We start from the raw sequence: 14,450 nt of genomic DNA on the forward strand, positions 1-14,450 counted from the left end.
TCAGACAAATGTAAGAGATTGTTTCACCCCAAAATCTGACCCGACTTTCTTTCTCAATTCTTGGTCACCATCCAATTATTTTGAATGGAGAAGAGCAGCTTGGATATTCTGTTAAACATCTCCTTTAATGTTAGACAGAATAAAAAGTCAAACGGGTTTCTATCAACACGAGGGTGGGAGAATTATGACAGACTGTTTATGTTTGGGTTAATTATGCCTTGAATTGTTTTGTTTAAATATATATATATATATATATATAAACAATGTTTTATAAATATCTCAAACCTTCCTGTTCTGTGAAATCATATTGCTGAGTTCTGATGGCTTTACTATACACCAGTTAAAACAAAAAAGTTTCCACACATTTAAGTTAAACTGTTACTTTATTTGGCCCTATCTGAGTATGACGTAAAAAAAAAAAAAAAAAAGGGAAGTGATCAGTACGGCTTGTACCCATGTGTGTGTGTCGGTTTTAATCATAGATCCTGAGAATGACAGTTGTACTGACTAATGAGCTGAAAAATAAGTGGAAAGCCTAGAGGCAAAACAACACAACTTGAGATTGAACTGTTTAGCATTTCAACCCCCCCAAAATGTATAATTACTTTTTCACAAACTTTTAAATCTACCAAGATTATTGACACCATAACTCTCCACTTTTATAGCTGCTGTTAATTGATTAATACTATAGTTTGTTGCTAAGGTTATGTGTTGATATCATGCTGTGTTGTGTTAATAAGTCCAGGGTTTATGGGAAATTATTCTGTTTTACGGGTTTATGGGTGTTTTGTGTGTTTGTTCAAATCCTGCTCTGTGATTTTACCATTTTGTTTGTGTAATGATTTACACAACATGCTTACTGCTATGTACACATCATAATGAATTGCACTTTATTGTTTCCAAAATGCTTCATTGAATGTTCACATATTTTGCTTAGAGGCTATACATTTGTTTCCTTTACTGCAATGATTATCTTGATATCAGTCATATCAGAATGTATTAATAAAAGAGGAATATAATATTATAGAATTCAAATCAGCTCAAAAAAATGTAATTTTTCTTGTGCTCTTCGCATTTCTTTATTTGCTCATTAGTACCAATTTAAATACTCAAACTTTGAGTTACAGTTCAAGTTTTATCAGACACTATTAACCAATTCCAAGGTCAGACTTCACTGGTACTCATAAAGCATGAAATCCACACATGAATACGTTACTTTTAAACTATTATTTTTAATGATATACATTTTAATGGTCTTCATTCGTCTAATAAAACATCAATAGCTTTGAGTAAAATACTAAAATAAATCATTGTAAGATTACAGAAATGCAGAAACAGACATTTTGATTCTACAAAGAAGCAACCACAGAACGACCATGCAATAATAAATAATCATATACAACATGCAGAGTTTAAACATTTATATAGACCAACATGCCCAAGGTCAAAAAAGATCAAGATATAGTCCGAATACAGAACCAATAGACAACTGCTTGCAGTTATTATTTGGCACTCAGTTTGTAAAGGCAAAATATGTTTAAGAGTATAATGATTTCATCTTTTGAGCTCCATGTTTTCTATTTTCAAAGCAAAACAAAGTGCTATAACAGCTTCCACAACAACTTGGATTTGTATAAAACAACCACAAACATTTTTCAATGACAATGTCTCTTGTGAATCCGAATATATTCTCTTCCCTATTTTATATATATATAGGTAGGTAAAACCACAACAGTACTTCAAGTTATACGATGATATGCAATAAATGTACTATCAACACTATGATTCTCTAATCTGTGGGCTCATAACATAATAACCACCTAAAATGAAAGACAGTCTCAGTTTGAAAGGATTTGCCTAATCGCATGTTTGGCAGGTTAATGATAGCGGATGGAAATATATCAGATTACAATCTAGTATGATGTGTTCCGGGCTTCTCCTCAGGTGCTTTCTCATCAAGCGAAGCATCAGCCGTCACGAAGGAGTCTGTGGAGCGGGTGCGCATTCTCAGTGGTGCTAGATGTCTCAGGTTGGTGGGCATCCAGGGCATTCGTCCCTGAGCTCTCTGGGAAGGTGCCACAGCCGCGTTGTTCCCTGTCTCTGTTTGCCAGGGTGGGTTTCGCATGGGTGGAGAGGTGTCTATCTCAGGTATGAATGCTGGATTATCAACACCAGCTGCAGTAAATAGAGTAATCATGATACTGAAATGAGACACCATAGAAACAACCATAAAATAAGATGTATTTTTTCTACTCACTTGCTCACTTAATGTAAATTTATATAGATCATTTTGACAGACTGTGATGACACGTTTCCACAGTTATTAACACTGTTAATCTAGCAAATTATATATATATATATATATATATATATATATATATATATATGTATATATATATACATATATATATATTTTATTATTATTATTATTTATTATTATTCAATAGTATTATATTACAGAAAACTAGTTAACGCTGCTGTTTGACTGTTTCTTATACTCGTCCAACTAATGCAATCAAACTCTTTATATGCTTTTGCAAGGTTATAGAAAAGCTATTTAATTTTTTTTCCTATGGGATAAATGGTAATGTCAAATTGAATTTGTTTCCGTTCACCACTGTAAAAGTTTACCCAACAATGATGACTTGAGCTTCGAAGAACCCCGGAAATGCAAAAAGGGTTCAATGTACAATATGACGTTAATATGTCACATGAATTCAGTATGCAGCTTGAGTCTTACCACCATGTGTGTTTGTGCTTCTCCTGTGGAAATGACCAGCAATTTCACTGCTGGAAGCGCTGTCAGCAGAAAACTCTAAATCTGATTGGACAAAACAGAATAACTTTCATAGATATTCATGCTAAAATGAATGCAGCTACAGTACTTATATAAGTAATATCAAATATATAAATAATAAAAATATATATACCTCCATCTCCATATGGATGAGTTCTCTGTGGGTCTGCTGGTTTTCCATTAGGCTTAAAATACACATTAGACATTCAAGTATTATGTATAATTAGGATCAAAACCCCATCAAAAACCCAATTTAACATATATATAAAAAAAAAAAACAATTGTCCAGTTTTGATGTTATCAAAGTTTTTTTTCCTACCCAAAACAGTCCTTTTATTTATTTATTTATTATTTGTATTATTTATTTATTTGTGAATGCAGACCACATACATTGAACTCTATTTCAAAAGGTATTGAACATTAAAGTAGAAGGTCTAATACCTTATGTGTTGAATCCTTGTTGGGATGTTTGGAGATTTTCTTGACAGGGTTAAAACCCATCTTAGCTGTTTTGAAGGACTCAATGCGACTTCTCATGGTTCTTTGGAAGATCTCCTGCATTTCATCTGGATTCTCTGAGGTATTATAGTGATTGCGGCTGTAAGTGGGACAGTTCTGGTCAAAAACAGAAGAAATTGATTGATTTGGATGGAATGGGATTCAGATCATGGGCAGATGTATTGTGATAAGATATCCAAATATTGATAAGAAAACAAATAATAAACAAATAAATGGTTTGAGTGATCAGGAAAGTTCTAACATTTCTTCTGCTCTTGTACAGATGCTGATCTAGTAGATGATGGGCATTGAGGTCATCAGGCGTGCTCTTCCTGTCTTGCTCATGGATATCGAGGGATACAGATGGTATTGAGTTCTTCCTAGATTGAAAGAAGTCCAAGTAATTGTAATCAACATAAATTTAGCACAACACATTTAGCCATCTATAGTTGTGCAATTTATCTCGTAAACCCTCATAAACATTACCAGCTGCATTCAGTTTAGAAAAAAAATGAAACCATTTGACAAAATACTTACATAACAGAGGCCACTGGAACATTGTCAATGTCAGCATACTCTAAAGCAAGCTTCTTCTTGAAGTCTACAGAGGCACTGTCATAATTACGAATGAAAGACAGAGAACCTTTGCGTTCACCCTAAATGTGAAAATAAAAAATAAAAAAAATAATAATTATATATATATATATATATATATTCGTGTGTGTGTGTGTGTGTCATTCACTACATACAGTAATAAAAACTGGAAACAGAACACATTTTAGCAATTAACAAAACATTACAAATGGCAATACTCTCACCTCAGTTACATATTTTGTGGCATCCTCCAGATTGAGCTTATGGAAGGCACCAAAGATCGGGTCCAGGTGCTTTTTGGCATCGCTTTTCATTAGTAGCCAGCAGACATACTTGTCTTCAAAATATTTCCAACTAAGAAAGAGAGAGAGAGAGAGAGAGAGAGAGAGAGAAAATGAGTAAAAGTTCTCAAACACACATTTTATGTTTTTTTCCCCTTAAGTTAAATGCTCACTGTCTAGTCCACCAGTTATCTCCCATTCGGCCACAGATGTCCTCCATTGCTGTCAGTATGTGTTCAAAAGCCTATAGAGACACACACATAGTGTTATCACCCTTATTGTATTTCTTTTTTTTCTTTTTTTTTTTAAGTTGGTAGTTACCGATACTTAAATGTTGTCCATTTAGCCTTTAACTGTGCATGGACTAAATCATATTTGCAGCGTTGAAATTAAATGTAAGCAGTTTGAATTTGAATAATTTGAAGCAGTTCCATGGCTCACTCATGCGCTTGTTCAACTGAATCTGTTGGTCGGTTTCTCGCTCCAAACTTCCTCACGCATTCAAACATACTCTAATAGCAGTATAGCAGTGGGTTAAAGTCCTTTCAGGTATTCTATAGTCTTTAGTTAAAGTCACATTATTTAACTTCATATCATTATAAGCAGAGGGATAAACTGTCATGAGTGTTTTTTACCCTGTTGTTCATTTTTCCATTGAGAGTCAGATCTGAATTAGTTGCCTTTTTAACCTTCAGCCATTGAACCAGTGGTTTCATGGTGATCCCCTGTACAAAAATAATATTCAGAGTGACTTCAAGTTAGCCAAACCATGTCCGTCATCAGATGAGGACAACTGAGAACTGAGAACATCACAAAATGCCCATTTTTATAATCAGAGGCCTTATGAATTCAAGTGACATTCATCCTTTTGCAACAGATCCATCATGGTATGCACTCGTTTTGGTCAGAATGAGTGACTGAAGGGTCACACCTGAAGAATGACAGTGAAATACACCACAATGAGCGTGGTACCAAGCATCAGATTCTTCTCTGGGATCTTCTTCTCATCTAAAAGGGCCGCGAGTCCATATGCCACTGCTCCTCGCAGGCCACCGTAGGCCATCACAAACTGGTCAGTGATGTCGATACGAATCAGACGAGACTGATTCAAGACCCAGTTGAGGAAAAAAACACCTGCATATAAAGAGATCCACAACTGACGTCAGTTTTTGAAGTGTGTGAATTTTCAATGCTGTTATATTTTCCATCTTTTTCATTTTCATTCATACAGCGTATTCATTCTGAGTTATTCTTTATGATTCTTTTCCATTATATTCATATTACTCACATTACTGGTTTATGTTACATATTTACTCAAGTATAACTCATTATTCAGTTATTCTCTATTTTTCATTTAACACATATTCCATTTACGTAATATAATTTTCTTCATTTGACATATAAGAAAGCACGTTATGATATTTTAATTTTATTTAATTTTTGATTTTGTAAACTTATTCTCTGCAAAAAATTATTTTTATATGCAACGATGTTTGCTAAATTTGTCCTTTGCCTTCGTGGTACCACATATTCTTTTTCAAGAGCTGATATTTGCTGTTTGCAAGGTGATATTTAAAATTGCCAAGATCTGCTATTTCTGCTCTAAAGGCACAGCTACATCTGCATCTGATCTTATCTATACTTCGTCTACCAGGATCTCTTCTGCATCACTTTTCATGAACATGCTCAGAGTTTTAGGAAGCATTTCCAAGGAATCCATGACTTTAACTAACCTATGAACCTGAAAACAACGACAAAGAAGATAGTGAGAAGGATGAAGCCAGTGTTCCAAACCCAGATGTTTTTATCAATGGCTGAAACTCCCAGGAAGACGAAGATCATGGTCTCTGAGCCGTTGGCCATCACCTTCAGAGTGTAACGCAACGTTGTGACAGATTTTTCATCCATGTTGGCATTGATGTACTTCTGACAGCAAACACCACAGAAAGTGATCCTGTCACACACAAAACCACAGTCCATGACTATTGTAAACAAATGGTTTACATTAATTTACTCATTTTAAAATGTAAGTATAATCATGCATTTATCAGGAAAGCAGTGACTTTCTAAAGAAGCTCTTACGAAAGTATTGCAGAGAGTGAGAGCATCTCAGCTGTCAGATAAGACAAGTAGCCAAGCACAATGATGAAGCCGGCTTCGATGACCTGGACGTTCTTGGTGATCCTGGTCAGCATGGATATCAGGATGGCAAACACAACACCAAGAAAGGAGCCTCCAAATGCCACAACAAAGAATGAAACTAGGAGAGCAAAACAATTTGTTGTGAGGGGGTGTCAAAGGGGGTTATTATCGTTAACTAAAACTAAAACCATAAAAAATAATTACTTAAAGAAAGTTATTTTATTTCAGCTCCCGAGGCAACATTTCACATTCTATTTAAGTTAAAGTCAAGTGTGAAAAGTAAATTGCTGCCAATTGTGATGTATTTCCAACTGAAGTGGGGATTTATTTTAGCGCACATCCTCTCCAGCTCTCATTTGTAGCAAACTAACGTTTAGAAGGGGAGTGTTCAAGGATATTCTTGCCAAACCGTCAAACTGATGTCAGCAGAGGAGGAATACCATTCCAGAGCGGAAGCAAATATTCCGATTTTGATTAAAGATTATACCAAGACAAACATTTATTTATTTATTTATTCAGTGGATTGACTTCCATGGATTAATAATTCACCTCCAGACTAGCAATGTGAGCTAGAAAATTAAATAATGTCAATTTTGATTTCATGTGGACCTTAAGTTGAAGTACTAAATTAACCGACACTAAAACATAATAACCTAAATTGTAAAAAAAAAAAAGCACAATAAAATTACTAATATATACATTTAAATAAATGAATAAAAAATCTATTTATAATATTAAAATATAATCTAATTAAAATAGAATATCAATGCTACTAAAATAACACTGGTGTCAATTGGCTCAATTTGTGAAAAGGCATGACAAAGTGTTTATTAGGGAACAGCAGAAGACAGAATTTCCACTAGTGATCTAAGAGTTCTGCACCCCATTGTCTGTGTCCATACCTATTCCTTTGATAATCTCTGCCGCGTTGATTTTCGGGCCTCCCAGAGACACGAATGCATCAAACACATTATAAAGCACCTGTGACAGAACAAGAATGAGAGAGAGAGAGAGAGAGCTAATATTAGATGGATGTAATAGCCTACTATTATCAAATATTTACTTGACATTCAAGTATATTTTTAAATGAAATATCCATGATTCCTTCAAAAAAAAAAAAAATAGAAACAGTTGTGACATTTAGAGTTGTTGAGGAAAACTGAGACTCACCACTGTGACACCATCATTGAGCAGGGACTCTCCAAACACCAGGATGTAAAGCACTTCATTCACATGCACTTCCTCAAACACGGCAATCACTGCCACAGGGTCCACGGCAGATATCAGAGCACCAAACAACATGAACTGCAGAAAGCCGATGTTCAAAGTCCCTGAGGTTTAGTGAAACTGTTAGTTTTATTAAATAACTGAAACTTATGTACTTTTCTTATGCTTACCAAGACTATGTTTATTCATTTATTTGGCCACAAATTCAGTCAAAACTGTAATATTGTGGAATATTGAATATTTTACCATTTAAAGGAACAGTTACGTCTTAGGATGTATGCATTTGTGTTTTGGAATCATGGTGTATGTCATTCATTGATGGGCTGCCAGGGAGTTTTCTGTGCTCTTCCCTGTCCTAATCTAAATCTAGGTGATTGGACCTACCTGCTCCTCCTCGTCAATGTCAAGAGGAACCAGGATATAAGCAGAACAAGAGTAAGCTGATATTCTTTCTCCCAAGAGCATGAGTTTTGAGATGTTGTCAGTCCCAGAGTGTTGCTCTTAAATGTGGTGTTGTGGCTGTAGTCTGCAGATTTATATGTTAAACTTAATCTTAGAGTCAAACTTAAATATGTGTTGTTAAGAGTTGGTAAGGTAGTAAGGTAAGAGTTCTGTTGTTTACTTGTTTTGTTTTATTTTATTTTATTTTTGCAGGTTAACTAGATTTCCTTCTAGCAGGTGGTCTTTTGTTGGCTTTTCTGGCTTTACCCACTCTTGAAGAAACACTACTTTGAGTTGAAAATGATTTGTTTGGGTTTCCTTTTGCCCAGCATGTATGTCATTTGTTTATTATAAGCAAATGTGTTTTCTTCTTGCTTTGTGAACTGAGTGCTGGAACTGTGAACAGTTCAAACCTTTCTCTTTGTCACTGCTAACCTTTATTTTAAAGTGATCCTTCCCTTTTGCCCCTAGAAATCTAATTGGAAATGTAACAGTTTCTATTCAAATGTATTTTAAAATGTAGCTTATTCATGTGATTCAAAGCTAAATGTTCAGCAGCCATGTCTTCAGTTTTTAAGTAAATGTCATTGTAAAACTCAGATTTACCCATTGCACCCCCTTCATAGCAGGCCCATAGTGAAATGCCCACTGTGGCCGCATTCCAGCATGTTCCAATAATGGCATGGATAAGAATGGCACCCAGGTTGCTGAAGAATAGCTTGTTTGGCATGCAGTAACTTGCATCCAAGATGATCTGAGGAAGCAGGTAGTAGAAGAAGTTGGTGGGGATCAGTTTGAAAGTCTGCGCCTTGTCTGCTCCCCAGACGATTCCTCCCAAAATAAAGCCCAGGATGATGAGCAGCCCACTCTCTGGGAACACACTGGTGACACTGTGGTTCAGTTCACACACTAAAAAGAGAGAAGACAGATGATGACAAGTGAAATTTTAGTAGTCATTATTCAGGCTTTAGTTTCACATTGTCCTTAAGAAATATCTCTAATATGCTTCCACTGCTGTCACTTTTGATCAGTTTAATGTGTCTTTGCTGAATAAAAGTATAATTTATTTTACAAAAGGAAAAAAAAAATACAAATTGCTGAACCCAGACATTTGATGAATAGTAAATGTTTTTGAGTTTTCAATAAGTTTCGACATTTTAATTTCATAAGTTACATTTAATTATATGAACCGTATTAAAGCTGTTTTTTTATATGTATATTAAAACCCAGACTTTCAGTCTTATATATTGTGTAAAAAATGTTGTGTGTTTTCAATCTTATCAAAAACAAAGGAGTCATTTAATCTGTAAAAAAAAAATAAAAATAAAAAAAAGTCCACCTCAGAATGTCCAACTCAGTACTTCAGTACTCAAAACTTTGTATCAGAGATAACAATGTAGAATTCTCATGACTTTCAGAAAAGTAACAAAATCTGCAAGCTATTATTAGAAGATAAACTAGTGAAAGCCTGAGAAGTGTAAAAGTTCACAGCTCCAAAATTGCCTGTAGCTGAACAAAACATCAGTTTTAAACACATTAAGCTCTCTTTGTGAAATGTACAATAAAAAATTTGAAACTTTAGTTCAAAGAAACTTTGTTTTTCATGTGATTCATTTAACATCAGTTACTTAAGCTAAAAAATTAAGCTGCGCTACTGAGATTGATGTTTCATCATCTTCTGCAGGAAAGGAAGTTCGAGGCGGATGAACTGCATCCTGCTCAATGTTTAAGGTATAAGCTATAAAGTGAGTAACATATTTTCTATCTTGTGAACCAATCTGTCAGTCTTATTATCATATATCATCAGCATATCATTGCACCTATACCATATTCATTTGGTTTTGGTATTATGTTATGAGAAATGTTTGATCTGAGCCCAGTTTGAGATTTTAGTGAGATCTTGTATGTACCTTAAATAGACATGTAGGATTACTGGAGTCATTTTATTAAGTAAAAAATAGGAAGTAGAAGATTTAAGTAAAATTTATTTGCTTTCCATTTGCTAATTTCTATGTAAGAGAAATAAGTCCTTTCCTATTGGATCACTCGCTGGATTCTTTCATACAGGATTTAAAAGCTTCGTCACTCCCAGACAAGGTCATCTGAATGAGATTACATTTAAATGCCCACAATTACAGAACTTTACATTGTCTTTGTACCAACAATTACAGACTACACTATTAGATTTATATGTGGGATATGTGTTTATTTTTTGGGTTTGGAGTAGTTAAATAGTTTACATCCAGACGACTGTGTGATCGGACAATAACGGCTGCCTAACAAACCGAGCTGGCCTAAACTAGTAAACCGTTCTGTACCTTGCTGACCGCTGTCTTGTATATGTTACACCCGATGTCAAAAAAGATCAGGAAAGTTACAGCTTCAGGGGAACGTTCATGTCCATTATGCTGTAGGTGACCTTGACTTAATGTTTTTACGAGTGAGCTAGAATTATTTTACAACTGAGAATACTAAAATAGTAGCATGTATCTTGAAATCTTAAGTAATGACTGATTTAGTTATTTTTCGATGTCTTTGCAATCAGTACTGTCGACTTGTACAGTGAGTAAAACTGAATACCTCTGCAACAGAATCAATGGTCAACATTTGAGAGTATGTGGTCCAACAAGTCCTGGTATTGCGAATACATTTATGCAGCCTCTTTGATGCATGCACAGGGGTGACTTTCACCAAGGGACACAATTATTATCTCTTTACATTTCTGACAGAATTATACACATCTATCAACTGTAAATAATGATTTTAATAAGTAAAAGATAGCTATTGTTAAATTTTTGCCCTTTTTAATAATACAAATTATGGAAGGATGGGGAATTGTATATCCCAGTAATCCTACATTGTAACTGGATATTTTATTGGATCTTTTGGTGTTTTAGTGGGTGTTTGTGTGTGTGTGTGTGTGTGTGCGTGTGTGTGTGTGTGTGTGTGTGTGTGTGTGTGTGTATTGGTTGTGTTTACTTCAATTCGATAAATCAGAAAATGAACATTTATCCTACAGTCTGATTTTGACTATCAAGCACTAAAGCTGACCTGACACTGTGCCTTTGAGGAAAGTCAAAGATTCAGGTGGCCCATTAATTATTTAATGTAGTACATTATTAACTAGCAGTAAGGTATTGTTTCAGCACTGTAAGTTCTCAGAGTAGATCTCTCCAGCTTTGTTCTTTGTCAGTGACGTGTTACAGATCATGTACTTGTACTAAATATAAATGATATACCTCATTTGCTTCTTGCCAAAAGCCAATTAACAGAGGCTGTGAGTTTATGAACATGGAATCTTTGCGCACACAGAATAAGGATGTAAAACTGCAGGTCACATTGACATGAAACATGAAGAAATACACTAAGCAATCACCTTCAGATTTTAACATTAGGCTGTCAATTTCTGAAACATTTGAATCGAATTATTTACATGACTTTCACAATTTATTTATTAACTGTATTTGCCTAAACAATACAAACTAAAATTAAGACACTATAAAAAGTGTCGTTAGCAGTCAGTAGCCTATATTTTCTGTTCGCTTCTTTATTTATTTTAAGCCTGACTTTGAACAACAGTGCAGCAATACATTTTGCAACTGTATTTGTGAAACTAAAAATCAATAAATTGATTGGGTCATTAATTTTCTTGAGTCACTGACAAACAAGACAAACCAGATTTTACTTGACTTTCAAACGTAGAATTACAGAAGTCACTGTTACTTTTTTAAAAGTTCATTTTAAATACAGATTATTATTTTTATTTTTTAGAGATTTATAATTAGAAAAGCATTGCTTTTATGTTTATTTTTAATTAATTGTGAAATGTACCAGTATAAGCTAATTTCTTTTCTTTTTTTCTTTCTTTTTTTGTGTGTTTTGTCTATTTTATTGATGGAAAGTACAAATAACTTTTAGACCACACATACCCTACTATGGCAAAGAAAGTTGTTATTGAAAAAGCTAATGCACCTTTGTTTTACATTTTTAAAACCTTCAGCTTGTCTCGCCTATCTGAACCTCCTCATCACCTTGAACTCAACCTCCATTACACTGTGCTCTTTGTATTCTTTGCTAATTCTCGAACACTCTTTCTCCTGTCAAATCTCTTAAAGTCATTGACTCTTGTAAAGGTCAGGTCACTTTTTTTAATGCCAGTGCCAAAAAAAAATTATGTAAACATGAAGCCTGAAGGGGGCAGAAGTATACTACATTTATGACACTGATTCCTCCGACAACTGAGAAACTCTTCGGTTCAGAGGAGTCCACCTTGACCTTCCAAATACTGTCTAATATATATACATATATATATATATTTATATATATAGAGAGAGAGAGAGAGAGAGAGAGAGAGAGAGAGAGAGAGTGAGAGAGTGAGAGAGAGAGAGAGAGAGAGAGAAGTGTAGCTAAAGAAATCTGGCTAGCTTTATTCATTGTGCAGTGTTCTTTTGCGACAGCTTTTTATAGAAAAGAAAAAAGATTTAGACAAAACTGACTGATAATAACTGATATGAGGGTTAAAGAAGAGTATCTTGTATTCGTCAGGACAGCATTTAGTGAGCCATTTTGATTTTAAATGCTTTCGTCTGGCGAAATATGACTCTGATTTTGTTTTGGAGCACAGTATTTGTGCTTTAAGTACAGAAAAGAACTCGAGAGATGGTCTGTAATTCAATATTTAAGATATCAGATAACCTGTTTGATTCCCATTCGATAATAAGCTGTCAGATGTGCACCTTCACTGGTATTCAGTGCCACTTATCCACACTGTAATAATAAATACACGTAAATGTTAAATTGTGATGTTAATATACCAACCTACTGAAAAAAACTCAGGTGGTAATATAAAGCAATATGAAAAGTAGCTTTTCCACAGCTGAGATAAATATTAATATATGGAAGGTACACACGCAATTCTGGGAATCTAAATTGATGGGGGTGAGGGGGTTCCGCTGCATACCTTGTGATGTTTTACTTCCAAAAAAAAACTGTAACTCAACAGCATTTTACCGTAAAATTACACAAAATGTCCCATTAGATTAGTTTTTCAACTTGTATAGTTATGGAATGGATTAACAGGTTTTTACCATAGACCGGATGGTTTTTAACATACAATTATTTATTTATTTTTTTGCAGACAAAAATGCTTACAGTAGATTTATTTTGCTATTTGTATTAAACTTACATTGAAAATGAAAAAAAAGAGATCAGATTGGCGATTAAACTTACCTAATTTACAGAGCCAACAGGTCAATATCCAGAGGGCCACCAGGTATGGAGTTTCTATATGATGCCATTTCCAGGTGACAATAGGTAGTGTAGAGATTTCTGAAGGAGCATGTCCATCGGTGGAACCGTTAATCGAGGTTCTAGTATCCTCAGTAGCTGACTTTGAAGAATAGTTATGGCCTACTTCAACACTATCTCCTTCTAATGTTTCAGCCTTGCATGATGTACTGAAAACTATTAAGAATGCTAGAAGTGCAAACTGCTGTAGAAATGCCATCATAGACTTCTGTTGATCAAAAAACTTATTTCACTTTCTGCTTGTGCCTACTTGCATTAATTAGCTGTTATTGATGTTGTAATTATGTAGTCACTCCCGTATCCTGGGGTTTCACCAGTGTCTTTCTCCTCGCTTGTCAGTCTGAGATTGACATGTATATAGTGTATATTCCTTCTCTTATTTGTCCCTCCTCTTAGAAAATAGAGATTCACTTTGAAGGTAGTTCGTGATCCCTCCCTGTTTTTTCTCACAGGTGACTAACATTTTGTGTGTGACTTTTCCATGGGATTTGTTTGACACGTTTCTTTATTAAAGGGGGAGGATTGGAACACCTTGGGCTGAGAGTCAGATAATAACAGAGGCCCATACATTTAGCAAACACAGATAAAACATTGTCTTTTAAACATCAGTGTCAAGAATGCTCCTACTGCTCACACAAGCCCCAGTTGAAATTATAAATTCATTGCATAATGTTTGTATTCAGAAAATGCATCTTGAATTAAGTTTATTTGGCAATTCATTTATGTATTTATTAATTCATTCTTTTGTTAGAATCTTTGCTAGTAGTTTAAGAAAATAAACTCTAAATATATCTTACCTATATCTTATTTTAAATTTACATATTTAATATTTTTATTTACTTTACATTTAGTCATTTAGCAGATGCTTTTATTTAAAGCGATTTACAAATGAGTACAACAGAAGCAATCAAAACCAACAAAAGAGCAAAAATATGTAGCTGAAATGCTGTAACAAGTCTCAGTCTAACACAATACATGTACCAAGTTTTTTTAAATAATATATTAAAAGAAAACAAGTAGACAAAACAGAAAAAGAGTAGAGAATGCAAGTTTTTTTTCCTTTTTTTTATAAAAGGTAAACAAGTAGATAAAAATGAAATGGAACAGAGATTATGTTTGAGGATCAAGTTAAGATGGAAGAGATGTGGTTTTAGCCGTTTCTT

The 14,450-nt window shown here is 34.3% G+C and overlaps 1 protein-coding gene across 1 annotated transcript; it reads right to left on the bottom strand.

The window, feature by feature from the left end:
- Window positions 1-1,709: 1,709 nt before the first annotated feature.
- On the bottom strand, window positions 1,710-13,486 carry LOC132104096 (sodium/hydrogen exchanger 3-like). Its single transcript, XM_059509313.1, has 16 exons — window positions 13,210-13,486; window positions 8,587-8,889; window positions 7,483-7,643; window positions 7,215-7,293; window positions 6,253-6,430; window positions 5,904-6,124; window positions 5,102-5,304; window positions 4,806-4,895; window positions 4,344-4,414; window positions 4,114-4,243; window positions 3,833-3,951; window positions 3,558-3,675; window positions 3,239-3,412; window positions 2,931-2,982; window positions 2,741-2,821; window positions 1,710-2,175 (listed from the first exon to the last, which is right to left on the bottom strand). Exons 1-16 carry the CDS (start codon window positions 13,484-13,486, stop codon window positions 1,907-1,909), a joined length of 2,526 nt encoding a protein of 841 aa, XP_059365296.1. The 3' UTR covers window positions 1,710-1,906.
- Between the last annotated feature and the right edge of the window lie 964 nt (window positions 13,487-14,450).

This window comes from Carassius carassius, chromosome 25 (genome assembly GCF_963082965.1).
Source record: "Carassius carassius chromosome 25, fCarCar2.1, whole genome shotgun sequence".
In the NCBI taxonomy this organism is placed as follows: domain Eukaryota; kingdom Metazoa; phylum Chordata; class Actinopteri; order Cypriniformes; family Cyprinidae; genus Carassius; species Carassius carassius.

Bases quoted from the DNA above. Each gene is read 5' to 3' on its own strand.
- LOC132104096 (XM_059509313.1), bottom strand. From the start codon at position 13,486: ATGGCATTTCTACAGCAGTTTGCACTTCTAGCATTCTTAATAGTTTTC. The intron at 4,244-4,343 runs GTGAGCATTTAA...TCTCTTTCTTAG, and splicing joins GATAACTGGTGGACTAGACA to TTGGAAATATTTTGAAGACA. The intron at 2,822-2,930 runs GTATATATATTT...TTGTCCAATCAG, and splicing joins TCATCCATATGGAGATGGAG to ATTTAGAGTTTTCTGCTGAC.